Below are 19469 nucleotides of genomic sequence, written 5' to 3'. Positions count from 1 at the left end.
GATTCTCACTAAGTTGCTATGTACCTTGCTAAATTGCTGGGGCTGGCTTTGAACTTGAAATCCTTCTCCCTCAGCCTCTGGAGCTGCTTGGATTATAATCAGTCAAGCATAAAATTGAAATGCGGTGGCGTGGGGAGCATCAAACAAAAACACAGTACAGTTCCACCCACAGCCACCAGGGACCACAGAAGCACAAGATGCCACACCCGTGGCCAGTCCCACAGCTCTGGAACTCATGGGAGTGGCTACTTCACCTGGACTCCAGATTGGCTTCCCACTGGAATCACTTTGTGGCCAATATCTATGTGATGGTGGCCGTGCTTGCTTTGAATCTTTCTTGTTATATCCAATTCACAGTGTGAAAACTTGTGTGGTGAATGAAATACCTGGAAACACTTCATCTGGGTTGGTGCCTAATGACTCCCAGTGCAGAGCCCTGTAGAATTTCAAGTATAATATATAGCTTGGACTTGGAGACCTAAATAGAGCCTTCTGTCTTCTTTAAGCCCAAAGCAATGACTAACATTCTCAACTGGTTGTTTAATAAGAAAGAAAGGAAGGAAGGAAGGAAGGAAGGAAGGAAAGAAGGAAGAGAAGGAGGACCCCCTGAGGTGGAGGAGAGGGTCAGAGGATGGAGGTTGTCAAAATGCGCCTCTGCTCAGTTGGTCTTTTTAGTGTCTAGAGTCCAACCAAATAGATTAGCAGCTCTCCTAAATGAGGATGCTGTGAATCTCATAGGCTCAGGGTATGCAACAGATGACTTTGAATATGTACTAATGTGGGATTCTTATTGTTAAATACTGTGGGTCTCCCTAGATTTCAGCTAGAAAATCCAAACTTACCTGCCATTGAACACAGAGAGTCGGCTTGCCTACGCAGCCCTTCCAAGGGCACCTTTGGTCTCCCATGTAATTGACTCTGAGTATTGGAAATAGCTGTGGTTTTTAATACAGTGATATTTCCTCTTCAGGGACTCTGGCCCCTAGTCTAGTTTCAACAACTGCTAGTTCTGTCCCAAGACATGGTTTTTGTTTCTTCCTTGTCTAATGGAGAGAGTGTTTGCATTTGCTCAGGGTTTTTAATGGGCTGTAAGCTTTTGGCTCTGAGCGGGATTCTTGGTTCTGAGCCAGGGAGACTTGAAATGTTTGGGGAAGCCTATGAGAGCTGCTGAGAGGGCTCCTTCCTGCTGTACACACGGCCCAGAGTGGGACCAACATGGGCAGAGTGGTAGAAGGAGACTGCCTTGGTGGGACAGGCACGGCTGGAGTACTAGGTTCCCTGCCCAAGCAAGTGATCTGGGCTGGGTAACCTTTTCTGTGAGTAGCTGGAGCCAGCAGTCTCAGATCAAGCCAGGCTGTTAAGAGGGGCCCTTCTTCTCATTCCAGAAACAGTGGTGGGAGCTCCCAACTTGGCTGCTGCTGCTGGTCTGGACCATGGAGTTTCTTGAGTTGGAAATAATTTCCAGAGATTTTCTCTTTCAGGCAAGACCACACCCAAGCCATCCCAGAAAGACAGATCTGCTTTATTTTTAAAAAATATTTTGTTTTAGTTGTAGCTGGACAAAATACCTTTGTTTTATTTTTATGTGGTGCTGAGGCTCGAACCCAGCACCCTGCACGTGCTAGGTGAGCTCTCTGCTGCTGAGCCACCAGCCCAGCCCCAGATCTGCTTTATTTTGAACTGCTCTGGGAAAGAGACTTTGCAACAACTCTTGGCATCACAGTCTATTTTTAATGGTCTCTGGTTTTGCCTCTTACCTTTCTCTCTGTAGAACTACCCCTCAAGGCCTTGAAGAACGGTGTTGAGGGTGATCATCCTTTGGCTCCTCTCCTCTCTGCTAAATCATTTCAATCTCAGTGCTTTTGGGTGCTGGCCAGTTGAGTGCGGGGGTTTTCAGATGCCTCCACCCAAGTGCCCCCAGCAGGAGTGTGAATGTGGGCACATGGACTCACAAGTGTACAAATATGGCCTGTAGGGAACCCAAAGTGTCCTGCTGCTATCTCAAAACTCTCTTGAAGTCTACTATTTTATTGTTGTTTATTTAGGTATTTTGGTGCCAGAGATTGAAACCAGGGGTGCTTAACCACTGAACAGTGTCCCCCGTTGCTGAAGCTGGCTTTGAACTTGCAAACCCCCTGCCTCAGCCTCCCGAGCCACGGGAATTACAGGTGTACATCAGCACATCAGCACACATTCAGTAAAAATTTTTTTAGACATTAATCAGAGCGTAAAATTCTGTCTCAAAATATAAGGTTGTCTTAATTTACTTAACATTAGGAAAAAGTTCAACCCTTTCCTACCCTTTAAAAAAATTAAAAAAAAACCTTGAAGAAATCAATAGTTTAGGAGATGCCATGTGTTTTCTTCCTGAATGTCCTGTGCCCCTGGCAGTGCCAGTTAGAGAAGCCCAGACCATGGATATCTCTTGGCTTCTGGAGCAGGGAGATTGGAGTTTGAATTTTGTGTGGCTTCCTAGCAGCCTAACCTTAGGCAGATTACATCAACTTCTTGGCCATAACAGAGGGAGAATTTTCCTACCTGGCAGGCTGTAGCCATTCAACAACCATTAAGCACCTATTACGCATGTCAGGCTCTGTTGTAGGCACTGAGAACTAAGATACAAAAGATCCCTATAGATAGCAAGCATCACTATTCCAGAGGGGTGGAATAGACAATAAACAAGTAAGCAAATGAGAACATTTCACCCTCTAATAATTACTGTGAGAAAGTTGACATAGCAATGTGATTTTGTGTGTGTGTGTGTGTGTGTGTGTGTGTGTGTGTGTGCATGTACATACCCACAGACACTCAGTATTCTTGATGGTGTGGCCAGGGGAGTCCTCTATAAGGGGGTGACATTTGAATCAGAGTCTGATTGACAAGAGGGAGCCAACTTTGAAGATTAAACAAAGTAAATTAAGTTAGTAAAGCCTGTGGCACATAGTAGAGGTTTAGTAGACATTGCCTCTTTCTTTAAGAATAAAATAAATATTATTTAAACACAGGAAAACAGATTTTATGGCTTGTTAGATGTGATTGGAAAGATCTCAGAAGCGTAACCAGGGAATCCAACTGGATTTTGGAAATGGTACAGCTGGAAAATTTGTTTGCAGCCCAAATTATTGCACCTCTTTCAAGGATGGCTGCTCAACGGTACTCCTGAGAAAGCGGAGGACCCTCCTAATTGAATTTTCCCTGATAATCAGCATCTTTTGCTTTGTTGAAGAGGCCTTGGTTTTCCATTCACCTATTGCAACAGGCTGCTTCCAACAGAGCATGTAAATAGTGTCTTCCCTTCCTTAATCGAATATTACCAAGTGTGTGTTGTAACCTGTTAATTGTATGGGAAGAACTGACATAATTATTTTCTTTTTGAAGAGACATTGCATTTTGCAAGACATGGCATTGCCCCAAATAGGCCAACTCCTTTCATAAAAGTATAAGTTTTAAGAGTATATAAGGTATTTTTGTACTTTTAAGAAATGTTTTATAATTTTCTTTCATATATAAGTAATAGCTAAACTCTAAACTAAAAATGCTATAGAACTTTATCTTTCACAAAATCCTTTTGTACCAGCATCTGGGCTTAACAGAAGCCTTGAGAATTAAACACTATGGGGCAGTGAGAAGAATCTGAGCTTTGGAATCAGCCATAGCTGAGTTCAATCCTAGCTCTGAGCCTCATCTGTAATTAAGAGTGTTTAATAAGCCAAGGACACATCTGCCCCTGGAGTCTTGGGTAGATTCTTTGTATTCTACAACTTAGTTTTATTTTAAATTTATTTTGATAATAACTTGGAAATATTCATCTAAATCTATTCAACTAATAAATTATCATTCCCAGCTAGTGGGAATGATAATTTATTAGTTGAATATGTCCAGGTCAGTGAGAAAAGGTTTTAAGTGTTTGAATCATAGAAAGGTGGGGAAATGAGATATCACATCATGTCTCAGTCTCCAAAGACTTTCCTGTAGTAGTCAAGGTCATGCCCGCCTTGCTGCTCTATTGCATAGGTCTTGTGTTTTGTGATTTTGTTTACAATAACTTATTAGCAGTAAGTGTAATGATTAGTAGCATCATTAAGCATCATTTAAAAAATTTATCAACCTCATAGATTGACCCTTCAAAAAAAATGGACAGGTGGTTTGAAGCAAATTCATTTTTTCAAAAGAAAAAAATTCAAATGGTGGTCTAATACTCAGACTCAGAAGAATCTAGCCAACGCAAATCCTGTGCTTTACTAATTTGTATCTCAGGCATGAGACACAAACACAGAAATTATTGTGGAACATAGTGAAGTGTGCTTAAAATGCTGTGGACTTCTATAGTGAAACCTAAAAGGTTTAAATATATCCTATAGTCACACCTAACAATATTGACATTATTTCATTAACTATCCATTCCATTAAATTAATGTTGCTAACTGGGATTTTATTGGTTTTTAATTTTGTACTTATTTCATTTGTAGATTGTTTTAAGTTTGTACTTCATGAGGAGCAATAAGCATAAGAAATTTATACCTCAGGCATGAGACACAAACACAGAAGGTCACCTAACCAGGACCTGAACACTGCTGCATCTTCAGACCTTTGCAGACGTGTCCCATCCCCCATCCACCCCCCTCAAGCTGGACACAGATCCTGTGCTTTACTAATTTGTACCTCAGGCATGAGATGCAAACTCAGAAATTATTGTGGAACATAGTGAAGTGTGCTTAAAATGCTGTGGACGTCTTACAGGAGAGAGCAACTGTTCCTGCTTGGGGAACTGGGCTACTCTGCAAAGAGGGTATGAAATCCAACATGGGGAGAGTCTTAAAAGATAAGTAGGAATTCATCAGGCCAAAGACTAAAGGGCCTGGTAACTGTATTCAGTCTTGGAGGCAGAGGGCAGTTCAGGTCAATCAACATGGAACTTGGATGGTGTGATTTTTAAGAATTTAATTATTGAAGTGGGAGATGGATAAATGTCAGATAAAAGCAAACAGGAGTGAGGACTTAACCAAGCCTCGAGCTTTGGGGGTGGAGAAAAGGGGACATTGAAATAGAACTGGTAGGATTTTGTGGCCAGCTTGGGAGGGGGTGTTGGGGGATGTGACACATCTGCAAAGGTCTGAAGATAGACCAGTGTTCAGGTCCTGGTTAGGTGACATACTGAGCATGAAAAACCTGTGGGTCATCTTGGTGGATCTTTCTCATTGGAAATGGAAGTCTGGTGCCGGGGACCGTTTGGGGCTACCAGTTAACAGGGAGACTTGAGCATGGAGATCATTGCTGATGCTACAGTGTTTTCCCATAAAGAAGGTTTGGATGAGAAAAGACCAAGAATGGGACCCCAACATTTGAGGGGCAGCTAGAGAAAGAGAAGTCAGCAGAGAGAGAGCCCAGAGTATAGGAGGAGAACCAGGGCAGTGTGGTGTCCTAGAAGTCAAAGGGACAGAACAGTTTTCTCAAATAGGGGATAGCCAGGGGGCAAATACTGAGTGACGTGGCTTAAAGAGAGAATTGTCATTTGGATTATCAACTTCCTATCATTTAGACACATGGAGTATGGAGAACATTGGAGGCATCATAGATCATCAGCCAAGTAGCTGAGCAGCCATGGCATGTACTGCTATAGAGAAAGGAGGTGTTTGACCTTGCACAAACAGATGGGTAAAAGGACCAAGAGGGTGGTTGGTAAATGTGTCATCCATCCATCCATCCAGTATTTCCTGAGGGCCTGCCAGGTAACAGACTGTGGATGGGATTCTATTAGAGTGTAGGTAAAATAGGTTCTAATCCCTGCCCTGGGGAGCTCAGTGCTGTTGGGGAGACAGATGTGTATAAAAGATAATTACAGTGCCCCGTGGTAAGTGCTACGGAAAAGGACATGCACAACAGCCTGAAGGAAGAATGGGAATGAGACCATCTGATGTGAGTGGGAAAGGTCTGCCGCAGGCAGAGGAGAGTGAGCATCTGAACTGAAAGAACAGCCAGGGTGCAGGTGGGCGAGGAGAAAGGGTGGACCCTACTTCACCCATGTTATGGGGGTGTGTGATTGGGGTGGCAGCAGAGTTGAAGCTGGAAGAGAAGGCAGAGGCCACATTATGAGAGGTTGAGAATTCTACGGCAAATACCTTTGGATTTCAACCATTGAAGAGTGAAAAACAAGACATTGGTAAGGAGGAGAGTAAATCAGTAGTGCTAAGGTTTCCAGAAAATAGCTTTGGTGGCACAGGGAGACCAGAGGAGGCAAGGGAGTCATGGAAGTGGGAAATACAGGAAGGATCCCACCTCCATCCACTCGCAACCTTACTCATTTGGCAAATGTTTATTGAACACCTATTCTGTGCTCTGCCCCACGGTGGGTGCTGACAAGTTCCAGCAAAATGCTTTCCATTTGCCTTCCTTATGGGAGCCTGCTGATCCCTGAGGCTTTCTGGAGAGTGCTGAATAGGGATGCAGACAGCCAAATCACCATGCTGAATTTTCAGCTGGAAGGTTGCTGTTCCCCACATCAGTTTCTGGGTCCAGAAGCCGGCGCTCTATATTTTGTGCATTACACATTATTTTGACTGTCCTGGTTGGCTTGGGTTGCAAATAGGCAATTGCTATTGAGCGCATGAGGCCAAATGGGCTAGCCACTGCACAAAAGAAACACACTCAGGCATTGCACAGAAACATCTGCTTCTGTTTCCCAAGTAACTGCACAGCAACACAGGGTGGACTGGGTACCCAGGCACATGCTCTGCGTTATTTTCTAGTTATAAGTGAGGACGATTTCCATGTGGCTGGCGATGAAAGAGGTCAATTTCAGAAGGGGGGTGTGTTTCTAATTATGGAGATTGTATCCAAATATTGACCTCACTGTGTCATTTTGCCTGGACCCTGCCTTTGAATTTTGGGGAAAATCATCCGGACTTCCTTTGCACTGGGTTTAAGGAAGATCTGTGCTTGGAGCCTCTTCTTTGCTTGGGAGGGAGTCCTGGGCACAACCTGGGATTGCCTCTTTCTCATGATACTGGAAGCAAATCAATAAGTGGCAAGGAATGTAGGAGTTTTTCCAGGAAAAATCAAAGCCTGCTAGCACTGGAAGGAACCTCAGCCTCCATCAGTCTGACCGGTTCATTTACTGATATGGAAAATGAGGTTCAGAGCCACAGACTGACTGGCCCCAAATCACAAAGTGAATAAGCGCAGTCCTGGGACCAGAAGGCAGGGTCCAATCCAGAGTTTCCCGGGAGGAGTCTGCCCTTCCCTCTTTCATCTTTCTGCATTTCCTGTTTGCAGCTACATGTCTTTTATTAAAGGTATATATATTTCACATGGAATCTGCTTAGTGTAGACATCATGTTACGCAGGTGTCATTTCATGAATGTTTTCCTGTCTCACCTGATAGACTCTGAATTGACTTCAGCTTGAATGGCAGAGGTAGAAGGGGTAGTTCCCAAAGCAGGGAACTTGAAGGTCATAAAACAATGTGGCTAGAGCATTTGGGGGTAAAGGAAGTAGCAGCCCACAGTGAAGGCCCAAAGCCTGAAGGGTGAGCCCAGTGATTCTCAAACCATTCAAATCATAGGGATTTTTTGAAAATGCATATTCCTGGGCCCTGACCCAGAGATTCTTATACATTCGGTTTGGTGAGGGAATTAGGAATCTGCATGCCTCTGTATTTGTGAGGTGAATTGTATTGCACATAATCTTGTGGATCATGCCTTAAGAAACACGGCATGGAACTAGGAAACCCAGAGGATAAGGGTGTGTTAATGTTGCTCTCCAGTGTTTGGTTTGGAGGATGTATCTGGGGCTCCCTGGGACATGTATGGAGTAATGTATGCATGGCTGAATCTGGCAGTTTTTGTATTGGAGATGACTGACTGTAATGATTCTCCAACTGGAAGGACAAAGGTACTAAAAGGGTCTCAGGGTATGGTGGACACAGCTGGCATTTGCAGAGCATTCTAACCGGCCTGCTTGCTGGCTCCTGGGTGGGAGCATGTCAGTGGTGTTTCCTCTGCATGGCCCATGCTTTCCCTAAGCCTTGGCCTTTCTCTTTCCTCATTTCTTTCTCTTCCTTGGCCTCCATTTGCCTCTCCTCCTTTGTTTGAGTTTTATGCAAATACATTTTTAACTATTTCTGAAGTGCATTCATAGAACACACTTCTATGATCGATTACCACTGGGGGGAATTCTGACCCAATAGTCAGGTGTGTTTTACTCCAGTCTTCCATATCTGTGAGGCTCTTGAGATTGGGGGCTTTTGCAGTGTGTTATGCCAATATAGGTGATCAAGATGTGACACTGAATCATCCACCTCAGAGAAAACCATAGCAGTGTCCTTGATTTAGATCTGCTTTGCTGGAGAGCCCCTGTGGAGATGCAGTACCTCCCTGGGCTCCCCTACCGGGTCCCAGTACCCTGTAGCTGAGCATTCTAGCTGAGCTGCCTGCCGGCTCTGTGATTCTGTTTCCATTTGCTCTCAACTTTCCAGAACTTTGCTTTCCGGACTCAAACTCCAAGGTGTATTTTGGTAACGTTTGCTTTCGGATGTTGACTTGGTTATGTGGCTAAAACCAAACCTACTTTTTCCAGTGTCTTCCAAAGCAAGATTTGAGAATGTCAGACTTTGCACGTGACCCATTTTCTATGAAGAACAGATGGTAGGTTTAATTTTGTAGGAAGAGAATTAGAAACCAGTGAAATCTTACATGATTTCACATTAGTACCGAAACCAAATACATCGAAACATTAGCACTGCGCCTAGTCATGGGCTTACTGGTGGAGACAAGGAATTCCTGGAGCTCTCTGGGATTGGGACTACCATCTACTCTTGGTTTCCTCCGTGCCTCTCGCCCCCTACCCCCAATCTGTTCTGAATCTTTCTCCTTTAATCTACTTATTTTTATTTATTGAGCAAGCAGTATTGTAACCATGACTGAAATTTTTTAAATTACAAGAAAACTTATCCTGGGCTCAGCTTCAGTAACAGATCAGATGTTTTCATTTTTCCACATCCCCTTCCAGGCTTGGTTCATAGGCTCACAGAATCTTTACATTAGTATAATCATGGTATAAGTTTACGTTTGGCATTTTTAACTTAATATTGTATAACCAGACTTTTTCTATATTGCACTGTGTATTGCTCATGATTACAATATTTTGTTGAATCATTAGACCCCAATCTATTTGACCATCTTTGCATTTGGTCCCATGTGTTCATCCCCCTTAAAAAGGTTATAAAACGCAGCCATAGTCACTCTGATGGTTCCTCCTGCTCTTGTCTAAGCTTACCTGATGCCTGTCTTGGGAACCCCTGATTGACTCGTCCCTTGTTATTTCACAGGGTTAGTTCTCTGGTTACTCTGGCTCTGGTCAACTATTGTCTCCACACATTTCCTCCAGCCCTGGGCTCTCTTAAATCCCAAGACTTCTGCCAAGTGCAGACCAACCACCTTTCCTAGCCTCCGCTCATCCTGATAGCTGCTTTCTCTTTTCCAAGTCCTGTGCCAAAGGCAGACCCAAATCATTTCCCATTTTATATGTATAATATTTGCAATCGTTTAGATATCATTTAGCATTCTTCACAGCAAGCAACAGAAACTAAACTAAAACTCCAATTTTAGTGACTTTTTTTTTTCCCCTTCCCCGGGCTCCCTGGCTTGTACCCCATAGTGACTATTTAGAGAGGGGCCATAATGCCCAAAAGCAATGGTGAGTTTATTTCAACAAGTCTCAGAAGTAAGTGGGAAGTGTGCAAACCAGAGAGCAGCACCACAGAGATGGACTCAGCATAAATGGTGGGGTCAGGAAGAAAGTCTCTCACTGACCTACCTTGTCCACCTTGGTTTCAGCTGGCAGAGCCCCTGAATATATCCTGATATACTTTATCCAGTGCAGAGAGGTGATTTCCTGAGGCCCAAGGGCCCAGCAGTGATTACCAGGCTTCCCTCCATCACATCTTTCCATGAATATTTACTTACACAATTGTCCTTGCCTAACATTACCAACATGGTTGTAGAGCTGATCCCAAAGTGTTTTCAGTTACAGCGTTTGTCTCCAAAACCCAAATATTTGGGGGATACTAGTTTCCTCTATACTGCCACAGCCTCTTTTGCACAGTCCAAGCTGAGTTAAATGGAAATGTGTCTGCCCTGCTTCTCTTATTCCTTTGAATATCATCCCGACCCCCTTCCCCGGGCTCCCTGGCTTCTGCCCCATAGTGACTATTTAGAGAGGGGCCATAATGCCCAGCAATCAACTTAAAAAAAATGTATTTTTTTAGTTGTTGGTAGACACAAGACCTTTATTTTATTTTTATGTGGTGCTGAGGATCGAACCCAGTGCCTCACTCATGCTAGGCAATGCTCTCTCTGAGCCACCACCCCCACCCCTCCATAGGAAGGTGATAAGACACTTTGGAGGATTTTATCCAAAATACATGTCTCCCTTGACTCTACACCCACCCTAGATATGGCACATTGTAATCTCTAATTAAAGGGTCCCTGCCTGGTACATGTACTTCAAACAAGTCTCTTAATTCTGTAATCTTCTCCTGCATCCACCCTATTCCTGGCCTTGAAGACCTCCAGTGGAACAGAGAGAACACCGATGGGTTCCAGGGTTGGATCTGCTTCCTGTGCATTATAAAACTTAAAACTAACTGTGTATTCTCTCAAGAAAGGGACAAAATGAAGATTTTCTCTGTCCCTTCTGGTGAAATGTCGTGTTAGATGCCCACTTATTATTCCATTCCATCTACCCAACAACACTAGACAGAGTCACACTATTTTGTTTCTTCAAACCCTACACCTCATCCTCTGGGCCACACTCCCAGCCACTCTGATCCACCAGGACCACATCTGCAAAGTGGAAATAACCCTTGAAATGAATCTTGTGAGGATCAGGCCAGGGTTTGAATTTAAGCACTTCAGGAAGAGGCTGCTTTGGGCCATCCTTGTTGCCTCTTTTTGCTGTGACCCTCCCGAATGTCTCTCCCCTTCTTTCAGTGGAGGCTCGTTCTCCTTTCAAAGCCGGCTGAAGCTATCCAATGTGAACTTCGTCATTCACTGCATTTCTTGTTCCTGCATGTTTTCCACGATGGAAGATGTGTTGTTTCTTTTATTTTAATCATTTAAGTAACTTTACTCTAAATTTCCTTAGAGCCCACTGGTCTATGGGAATGAGGTCATTTAAAAGCAATCACTCCAATTTTAGTGACTTTTGCTTGCATGGGCATGACCCCTAAGATCACTCCAGACACTGCTGGAAATCTCCACAGGAGGTATCCTGGTCAGAATTTTGCAAACTCTGCAATTTGTCCTCTGGTTTTCATCCCTGCAAGGAGGATGCTAGTAGCTTCTTCATGTGGATGTTATGGAATCGAATTAGATAATACATTTAAAATAAAATTAGCCCTTTGTTTATTCTGAACTGAATAAACGATGGCTGTTACTATGTCACTTGTGAAACTTCTGCAGATAGGGCTGGCCTGACATCTGCCGTGAGGTGTTGACATGATTCCCAGGGGCAACCGGATCCTTGTAGAGTAGCAGTGGGTGGGCCAGTGGGTGACGAGTCCACAGTGCATTCTGCTTTTTCATCACTGCTGCTGTGTTTGGTGGGAAATTTTCCAGTTGAGCACTTCAGGTTGCCAGGGTCAGGGAATGACTCAAATTAGGTTGAATCATGTGCAATTGCTTTTTTAGAGATTAAAAAGTGATCAAGTATCAGTGGCGTCTTAATATTTTGATCTCATGTTTAAAGAAAGATATCTGAAAATGGGTTTGTTTGCTTATATTCTCCTGCTTGTCTTGTTTTTCACAACTTAATATATTATGTGGAACTGTCTAATAAAATTAATTCTACCTCTTCTAACAGATAAATGTGTGGAGAGATTAGGTTTCATTTAGTCAAGCTCCTATTTATGAACATTTAGATTGTTTCCATTTGTTGTTTTTATAAATAGTGATGCAGCTGGGCATGGTGGCACGCACCTGTAGTCAGTGACTCAGAAGGCTGAGGCAGGTGGATCCCAAGTTCAAGGCCAGCCTGAGCAATTTAGCAAGACCCTGTTTCAAAATAAAAAATAAAAGGGGCTGGGAGTGTAGCTCAGTGGTAGAGCACCTGGGGAGAAACAAAAACAAATAATGATGCAATATAAATCTTTACATGTGTAACTTTTTATGCCTTGGCTTGGGGTGTACCAGTAGGATAAGCTACTGAAAGTACAACTACTGAGCTAAAAAAGTACATATGTCTCAAATTTTAATAGGGATTGCAAAGTTTTCTCCCAAGAAGTTGCTCCTGTTTAGATTTTCATCAGCAGAGAACATTGTTGCCATATCAATGTGGTCAAACTATATAATCTTTGCCATAATATAAAAATTTGGCATAATATAAAAATTTGGTGTTTTGTTTTGTGTCTGTTTTATTCTAGGTACTGTTAACCCATTTTCATATATTATTTATTTTCCTGTTGTATTAGTTGGCTGGGCTGCCAAAATAATACACCTCAGACTGGGTGGCTTAAACAACAGGAATTTAGTTCTTATAGCTCCAGAGGCTGGAAAGTCCAAGGTCAAGGTGCTGGCTGATTTGGCTTCCCAGTGGAGGCCCTCTTCCTGACTGGCACAGGGATGCCTTCTCCCTGCACCCTTTCATGACAGTAAGGGAGAGAGAGACGGAGGCAGAGGCAGGTAGAGAGAGGGCCAGCCAGAGGGAGCAGCAGTGGTCTTCTTTCCTTTCCTTATAAGGACCCCAATCCCATCATGGGGGACACCCTCATGAACTCATCTAAATTTCAAAGGCCTTAATTCCACACCCTGAGGGTCAGGGCTTCACCATATGAATTTGGGGAACACACACATGTTCACTTCACAATACCTATAGATCACCCGTTCACACCCTTCTTCCCATCTCCACTGGGTTGTCCTTTTCTTACTAATTTGTTAGCACTCTTTATAAAGGAAGGAATCCCACAGTTTAGGGTGCAATTTAGAAGCGCCTTAGGTTTTCTGCCCCAGTCCCTATGTGCCACATGGGGGAAGGGCGGCATGCCACAGGTGTCAAAGCTTTCAGTGTCAGTTATTTGTTTTGTCTCGTTGTGATTGTATTCTTTGGTTTTGTGTTTGTCACCAACTAACAGAGATCCTCTTAGTCCTAATTTTAGGAACATTATTCATCTCAATCAAAATACTCAAAAGTTTCCCCACCTTACTTCTGACCTCACAGAAAACTTATTGACTGTAGCAAAAAGAAGGGAGGCTGGGAAGGAGGGGAGGCAGGGTGGGGGATCAAGGAGACCAGAAGGCTAACTCCCAGCCCTCCTCCCTGTAGTTTTTCTTTGATTTGGTTTTTCTTCCTTCCTCTCTTTCTCTGTTTTCTCTCCTTCCTTCTTTCTGTTTTCCTGTCACTTTCCTCCTTTGTTTCGTCTGTGTACTATAAAAACACAGCCCTGGAGCATGTGGCTGGAGTCCCACCATGGGGACTCAGATGGAATTTCTAGTCACTCACCATAATTCAACTATAAATGAGAGAATTTTTATGAATAGAATAGGATGGAATGTGGTTTCGTGTTTTTTTTTCCCCCAGGGACCCTGCCCAATTTGGCAATAGGAAACTAAATTAAGGGTGGGATTAGTTCTAGGAAGTGGAGTTTTAGTATAGCTGCATGCCTAATCCAACTATTACAGACATTGTCTTCGTTATCTGCGTTACCGAGGGATCAGGGGGTGGTGGATATTGAAATCCCCAAATATGCCCGAAACATATTTCTGCCTTTGTTCATTTATCCCAATTATCCTTCCACTAGAACAACTCTAGGAGTGGATTTAGTCCCAATCATTTTTCCCTTCTGTTGTCGAACAGCAACACAGGCAGGGGCACAGCATGCTGTAGGAGGGGGAGACAAAACACCAAAGCTCAAGAACAGGAGCAAGGAGACCTCGATCTTAGTCCTGTTTGTGTTTCTCACTACCCTGCGACAAGTCACGCAGTCTCTCAGCCCCTCTGTTTCTGCTCTGTAAAAGGAGCAGAACAAGATCAACTTCCCACAGTGGCTGAGTAGGGCATTGAGGGGCTCTGGGAAGTGTGACTTTGTCCTTATCCTGCCTCTACCATGGAGTCTGGCCATCCACACGTGCCTGCAACCTGTCCCCCACATGGAGGAGGTGCCTGACCAATGCTGGTACCCTTTTCTTCTTTGACCCAAATGTCCAACACTATTATTTTAACTGTATTATTTTAACAAACTACCAGAAACATATTCCCTCACAATTTTGGAGGCCAGACATTCAAAATCAAGACGTCACCAGAACTTGAGTTCTTTCCAAAACTCCTGGGAGGAGCACTCCTTCCATGCCTCTCCAGCATCTGGTGGCTCCAGGCTCCTGGCTGTCACTCCCATCTACATTTCAGCAGTTACACTGTCTGCCCCTCCAAGTCTGTCTAGTCTTCTGTGCCTCATAAGGATACATCACTTGTATTTGCCCCCCACCCCCAGATCATCTATGATGATCTCATCTTGAGATCTTTAACTGAGTACACTTGTAATGACCCTTTTTGCCAAATATGGGTCTGGGTTTAGCATGCAGAACGAGCTTTGGAAAAATCAACCCACTAAATACACTTTAGGTGTGACTTTATAGATCCAGACCTGCCCATTGAGGAACATTTTTTCCTAGCCACTTCAGTAAATCTACTCTCAGTTTAATATGATAAATCAGGTTGTGGTAGGGAGGAGAAGAAAGAGCACATGCCTATTTTAGTTTGTTTTTCGCTGTGCTTATAAGCAGCCAGAAAGCCTTCTCTCATGGGCACCCAGTTCAGCAGGCAGAGGCTGAGTGTGCACCCTGGCTGACACCTGTAACCCTGCCCTGCAATCACTGCCTCCAGCTATCATCCAGGACTCTCACATCCATCTTGTTCTTGCTCTGACCCCATCTCCAGCTGGCCCAGCCCAGGTCCTCTTTAACCTCGCCTTGGCTCTCTGAAAGTAGCTCCCATGGACTGGCTGAAAGATGCTGGCTGTAGACCATGACTGTCTTCAGTGTGGCCAGGCTGAGGCCGCTGCTCCTCTGGTTGGCTTCTGGTTTGCCCCTTGGGCTCCCTGGTCTCTTCACCCCTCCTGCCCTACTTATTCCCTGAACCATCAGGAACCCAACTTCAGCTACAAAGGTTATCCAGAGTCCACTCTGTGCACTGGAACAAAGGTGATGTCAATTATACAAACGTTATGGCTTCACAGCCAGAGCTGAGCCCTGGCTTCTAGTGACCACAGTAACAGCCATGGCAGTGGTGAACACCTCCTGGCACTTACGTAAGAGACATCAGGGCCAGTTCCTGGTCAGGTGGTCAGAGCCATAGGCCTAGCACCATCACTCAGTCTGCCTGGGTGTCAAGGAGTTTAGCCTTCTCAGGTTTGTTCTGCACAAAGAGAAAGATGATCCCTGGGCTGTCTTGCTACTCAGGGGTCCACTGTGGGGACAGAGGAAGAGCACAGCTGTGCAAGTCTGTGAGCTCTTGGGTCAAACACTACTGTCAAAAAACCAAGATTGTTTAAAAAAAAAAAAAAGAAGAAGAAGCCAAGGTAATCTGGGGGCACTTTTGCACTGCAGATATAAATAAGCCCATGGTGTTCACAGAAACCCCACATTGTAAGGAAGTTGCTCAGTGTTCCAAGGGCAGGGAGGACATTGCAGGAGAAAGCTCTAGAAGGGCAGTAGCAGCTGTCTGTTGGGGAGAGAACAAGAAGTACTTACTGGAAAGTGCAGTCACTGAGAGCAGGGTACATCTGAGTCCAGAAGCTACTGCAGCTAGGTGTCTGGAGTGTCACATGATGTCACTGAACCTGTTTCCTTTCTGCAAGGTGGTGAGGGCTGTTGTGAGGATTCAGATTACATGTGTAATCTGGCATCAAGTAGATGCCTGAGTAGTCAGAGCTGTGACTATCGCTCCTGGCTCCTCTCTGAGGCCTTCTCATTCCCCTGCTGCCCACATCTATCCAGGAAAGCCAGGCCCTCCCAGGAGCCTACTCCTACCCTTGAGCCCTGGCTGCATAGAGCTCTGCTCCTGCTAGGCCCAGGCTACCGGAGTGAGCCTGGTGAGCTTTCCTTTGGTGCTGCAGCACATCCGCATAGCCAAGGAGCCATGGCACCTGGCACTGTAGGTCTCTGCAAAATGAACAGTTAAATGAATAAGAGTGTAGAATCACACTTTGGATAGAACTTGTAAACTTTCTGACATTTTTAAAAATCTCTTCTGATTTGTATGAGGCAGAAAATTATCATTATGTTTACCAACAAACATTTATGTAGTGTTGAGCTCTGCTGTGACCTGAAACACGATGACCTAACCTGAATCTCCTTACAACCTATGAGGAAGGAACCAGTACCATCCTCCCTTCCAATGTGGTGACTTCAGAGAGGCTGAGAACCTTCCCAGTCACACTGCTAGAAAGTGGCTGCAGAGATGTGACCACAGGTAGCCTGGCTGTACAACATGGCCTCTGCTCTGCTGTATCCATTACCTTTACTGCAGGGAGAAACAAGGCACACCTACCCAGCTAAAGGGAAGTCCAGCCTAGACCATAAGAGGACTCCTGAGGGCAGCCCACAGTTAAGAGGCCAGGGCACCACGTGGAGCTCTCCAAGGCCATGGCACCCAAAGCCAGAACTGCAGTATGCTTTGAGGGTCCTAGGCTCCTTTGCCTTTGTAGGTCCTTTCCTTCATTAAAATGATGATGATGATGATGATGATGATGATGATGATGATGATGATGATGATAATCCTATTGTGTAGGACTAAATTCACAAAAAATGACTATGATCGAGGCTGGATTATATTCATCTTGTTCTGATTTTAAAAACAGAATCTGTGCGTACCTCTACCTAGTAGATGAACCAGCCCTGTTGAAAGCCTTGTCGATTCTGGTCTCCTAATGGGACTGTGTCTTTGCAGGTCCCTCAGCGGGTGGCGACAGCCGAGGGCGTCCCGGAGGACAGCGGCGGCGCCCCGGGTGTTTGGGGCGCCTGGGGTCCCTGGTCCGCTTGCTCACGCAGCTGCAGCGGTGGCGTGATGGAGCAGACTCGGCCCTGCCTGCCCAGCTCATACCGCACGCGAGGCGGCCCACGACCTGGTGCGCCAGCGCGCACCTACACAGGCCACGTCGTGTCCGCAGTGCGCACGTCTGTACCGCTGCACCGGAGCCGAGAGGAGTTGCGCGCCCCGGTTGCGCCCGATGCTGGCCGCCAGGTATCGGCGGTGCTGCCGGTGCTACGTGGCAGCCGGCACCCGCAGGCCAGGGGCCGCCAACCCACCACTGAAAGAAGGTATGTGTCCACCAGGACCTGCACTTTCCTGTCCCTGTCCTTGTGCTCTGCACCCCAGAAAGCACAACTAAGGCAATTGTTTCTGCCCAATGGGGAGGAATTCTTGGCTCTACATATCTTTTGATTTATTTTGCAAGCTTTTCAAGTGCTGAGGCCTCTCCTGCTGGGAGGCCCCATGGAAGGGTAAAGGGAGGTAGCAGGGCTGGGCTTAGAGAGACCTGGGTTCCAGTGCTGCCCTAGTGCAGAGAGGAGAAGAGATCCCTGATCCCAGGCTGTGTGGCTTTGAGCTGACACAAGCACAGAAGCATCTAAACCAAGAGCCAATCCCTGGACAAGTTGAATGTTTGGAGTGGGTTTCAGGATTCTATGAATTTCATTAGAAAGTTTCTCCAAAATATTGAGTGAACATAGTATTTTAAGGATGTGTCCAATTAGGAACCTAAATATTTTTAAGTCAATAAAATATAAACTTTAGTAATGGCATAGTGGCATCAAAATAGCTGTACAACTTTAAAAAGCATAAATATGCCAAACTAGGCAGTGCCCTTGGCAATTATAGGGACTGAAAGGAGCTTATCAGTGAATGAATCAAAATATATTTACAGATTATTTTCATTCACTCAATAGTATATTTGGGGTATGCTAGTCCCTAGGTCCCTGATCGATTATGAGAAAACACAGAAACAGTAGCAACAACAAAAACAAAAACAAGTAAACATGGACAACAAGAACAAAAAGCTTAAGCTATCTCTCTATGATTAAGAAATGTGTGCCTTGGTTATCTAGCCACATTAATGCCCTTCTGTCTGGGATTGGGCAGGTATCAAGCCAGTTGTCTTGCTACTCTGACAGTTGAGTATCAGCATGGTTGGCTACTTTTTCTCACAATAGCCAGATGCTGCATGAGAGCTGCCCAGTGCCTAAGGCTGATATGCTACTGGCTACCTGCAGTTAAAAAGGAGATGCAGTCCATCCACCCTCCATCCATCCTGCCATGCACTTGACCTGGTAGTTTGGAGACAGGACCATTTCATAGAGAAAGGTGATATATTCTGAAGGAGGAACCAAGTTCAGGTAGATAGGAGTCAAGAACAGTGTGGCCTGGCATGGGAGAGCAAGAAGAAAGACCAGCCCAGAGAAGATACCTCCTCTCTTTCTGCATAGAAACTGGAATGTTCTTCAACTTTGCGCTCTGAAATTTTGTTGGCTGCTCCTCCCTTTATCCCAACCACACTCTCAAAACATAGCTCCTCAGTCCCTTATCTGAAATGCTTATGGCCAATGTATTTTAAAATTCAGAGCCAGCCAAATTTGAGAGAGATAAGTCACATATGAATGGCATTCCCTCTGGTATTGGACAGCATCCCATAATCAAACAGTTTTATTTCAGCAGTGAAGCTGAATGTTTACCTAAGTAGGATAACAAAGAGCCCATAAATAACTGCCTTTATTTATGGTCAGGGAAGGTCAGGCTTGCTGCCCAATGAGTTTTGTCACCAAACTGACTAAGTTAATAAATAAATTTTAAAAATATGAAAAAAGAAAGAGACACAAACTTGGTTTTCAAATCCCCTGATTTCAAAATTGCAGAGTAATGATCACTAAGGTTTATTGAATGTCTATACCTCACCAGGCACTGTTCTTATAACTTTACACTGACAACTCTATGAGACAGAGACTACTATCATTCTCTTTTTAGGTAAGGAAACAGAGGCCCAAAGAAGTAGAGTAATTTGCCCCAGACCACACCACTAGTAGGTGACGAGTCAGGATTCAAACCCAGGTACTCATTTGTTTTAAGGACCCGATGAAGATGTGAAGCATGATGGATCTGGGGACCTGGGAGGTGGAATCACTACCCAGAATCCTAAAGCCAGTGGAAGAACTGAGATTTGAAGGTGGCGTGGCTGACTCCCAGGTCCCCACAGCACTCAGCTTCCTGCCGCGGCGGCTGTGAGGGTGGAGGCCTGGGGTCCATGGCGCCTGGGTGGGAGAGAGGCTTCTTTGAAAGCCTCTGTGGTTGAGAACCTAGGAGAGCTGCCCGGGAGCAGGCTCTAGTTGGCCACAGGCCTGTGCTGCAGGCATTCTGGCCCATGTGTTTTGGCAGCAGGCTTTTTTTTTCTTCTCACTTATTGACAAAGGGCCAGTTACTGTTTACTA

At 44.8% G+C, this 19469-nt stretch overlaps 1 protein-coding gene across 1 annotated transcript in view; it reads left to right on the top strand.

The window, feature by feature from the left end:
* The window catches only part of Thsd4 (thrombospondin type 1 domain containing 4), a 582503-nt gene that overhangs the window by 76744 nt on the left and 486290 nt on the right, over positions 1-19469 (top strand). The window contains exon 4 of the mRNA XM_040274354.2: positions 16939-17309. Coding sequence (XP_040130288.1) covers positions 16939-17309 — 371 coding nt within the window. The remainder of the gene's footprint in view (positions 1-16938; positions 17310-19469) is intronic.

This window comes from Ictidomys tridecemlineatus, chromosome 5, assembly GCF_052094955.1.
Source record: "Ictidomys tridecemlineatus isolate mIctTri1 chromosome 5, mIctTri1.hap1, whole genome shotgun sequence".
Taxonomy (NCBI): domain Eukaryota; kingdom Metazoa; phylum Chordata; class Mammalia; order Rodentia; family Sciuridae; genus Ictidomys; species Ictidomys tridecemlineatus.
This window is presented reverse-complemented; position numbering and strand designations above follow the sequence as displayed.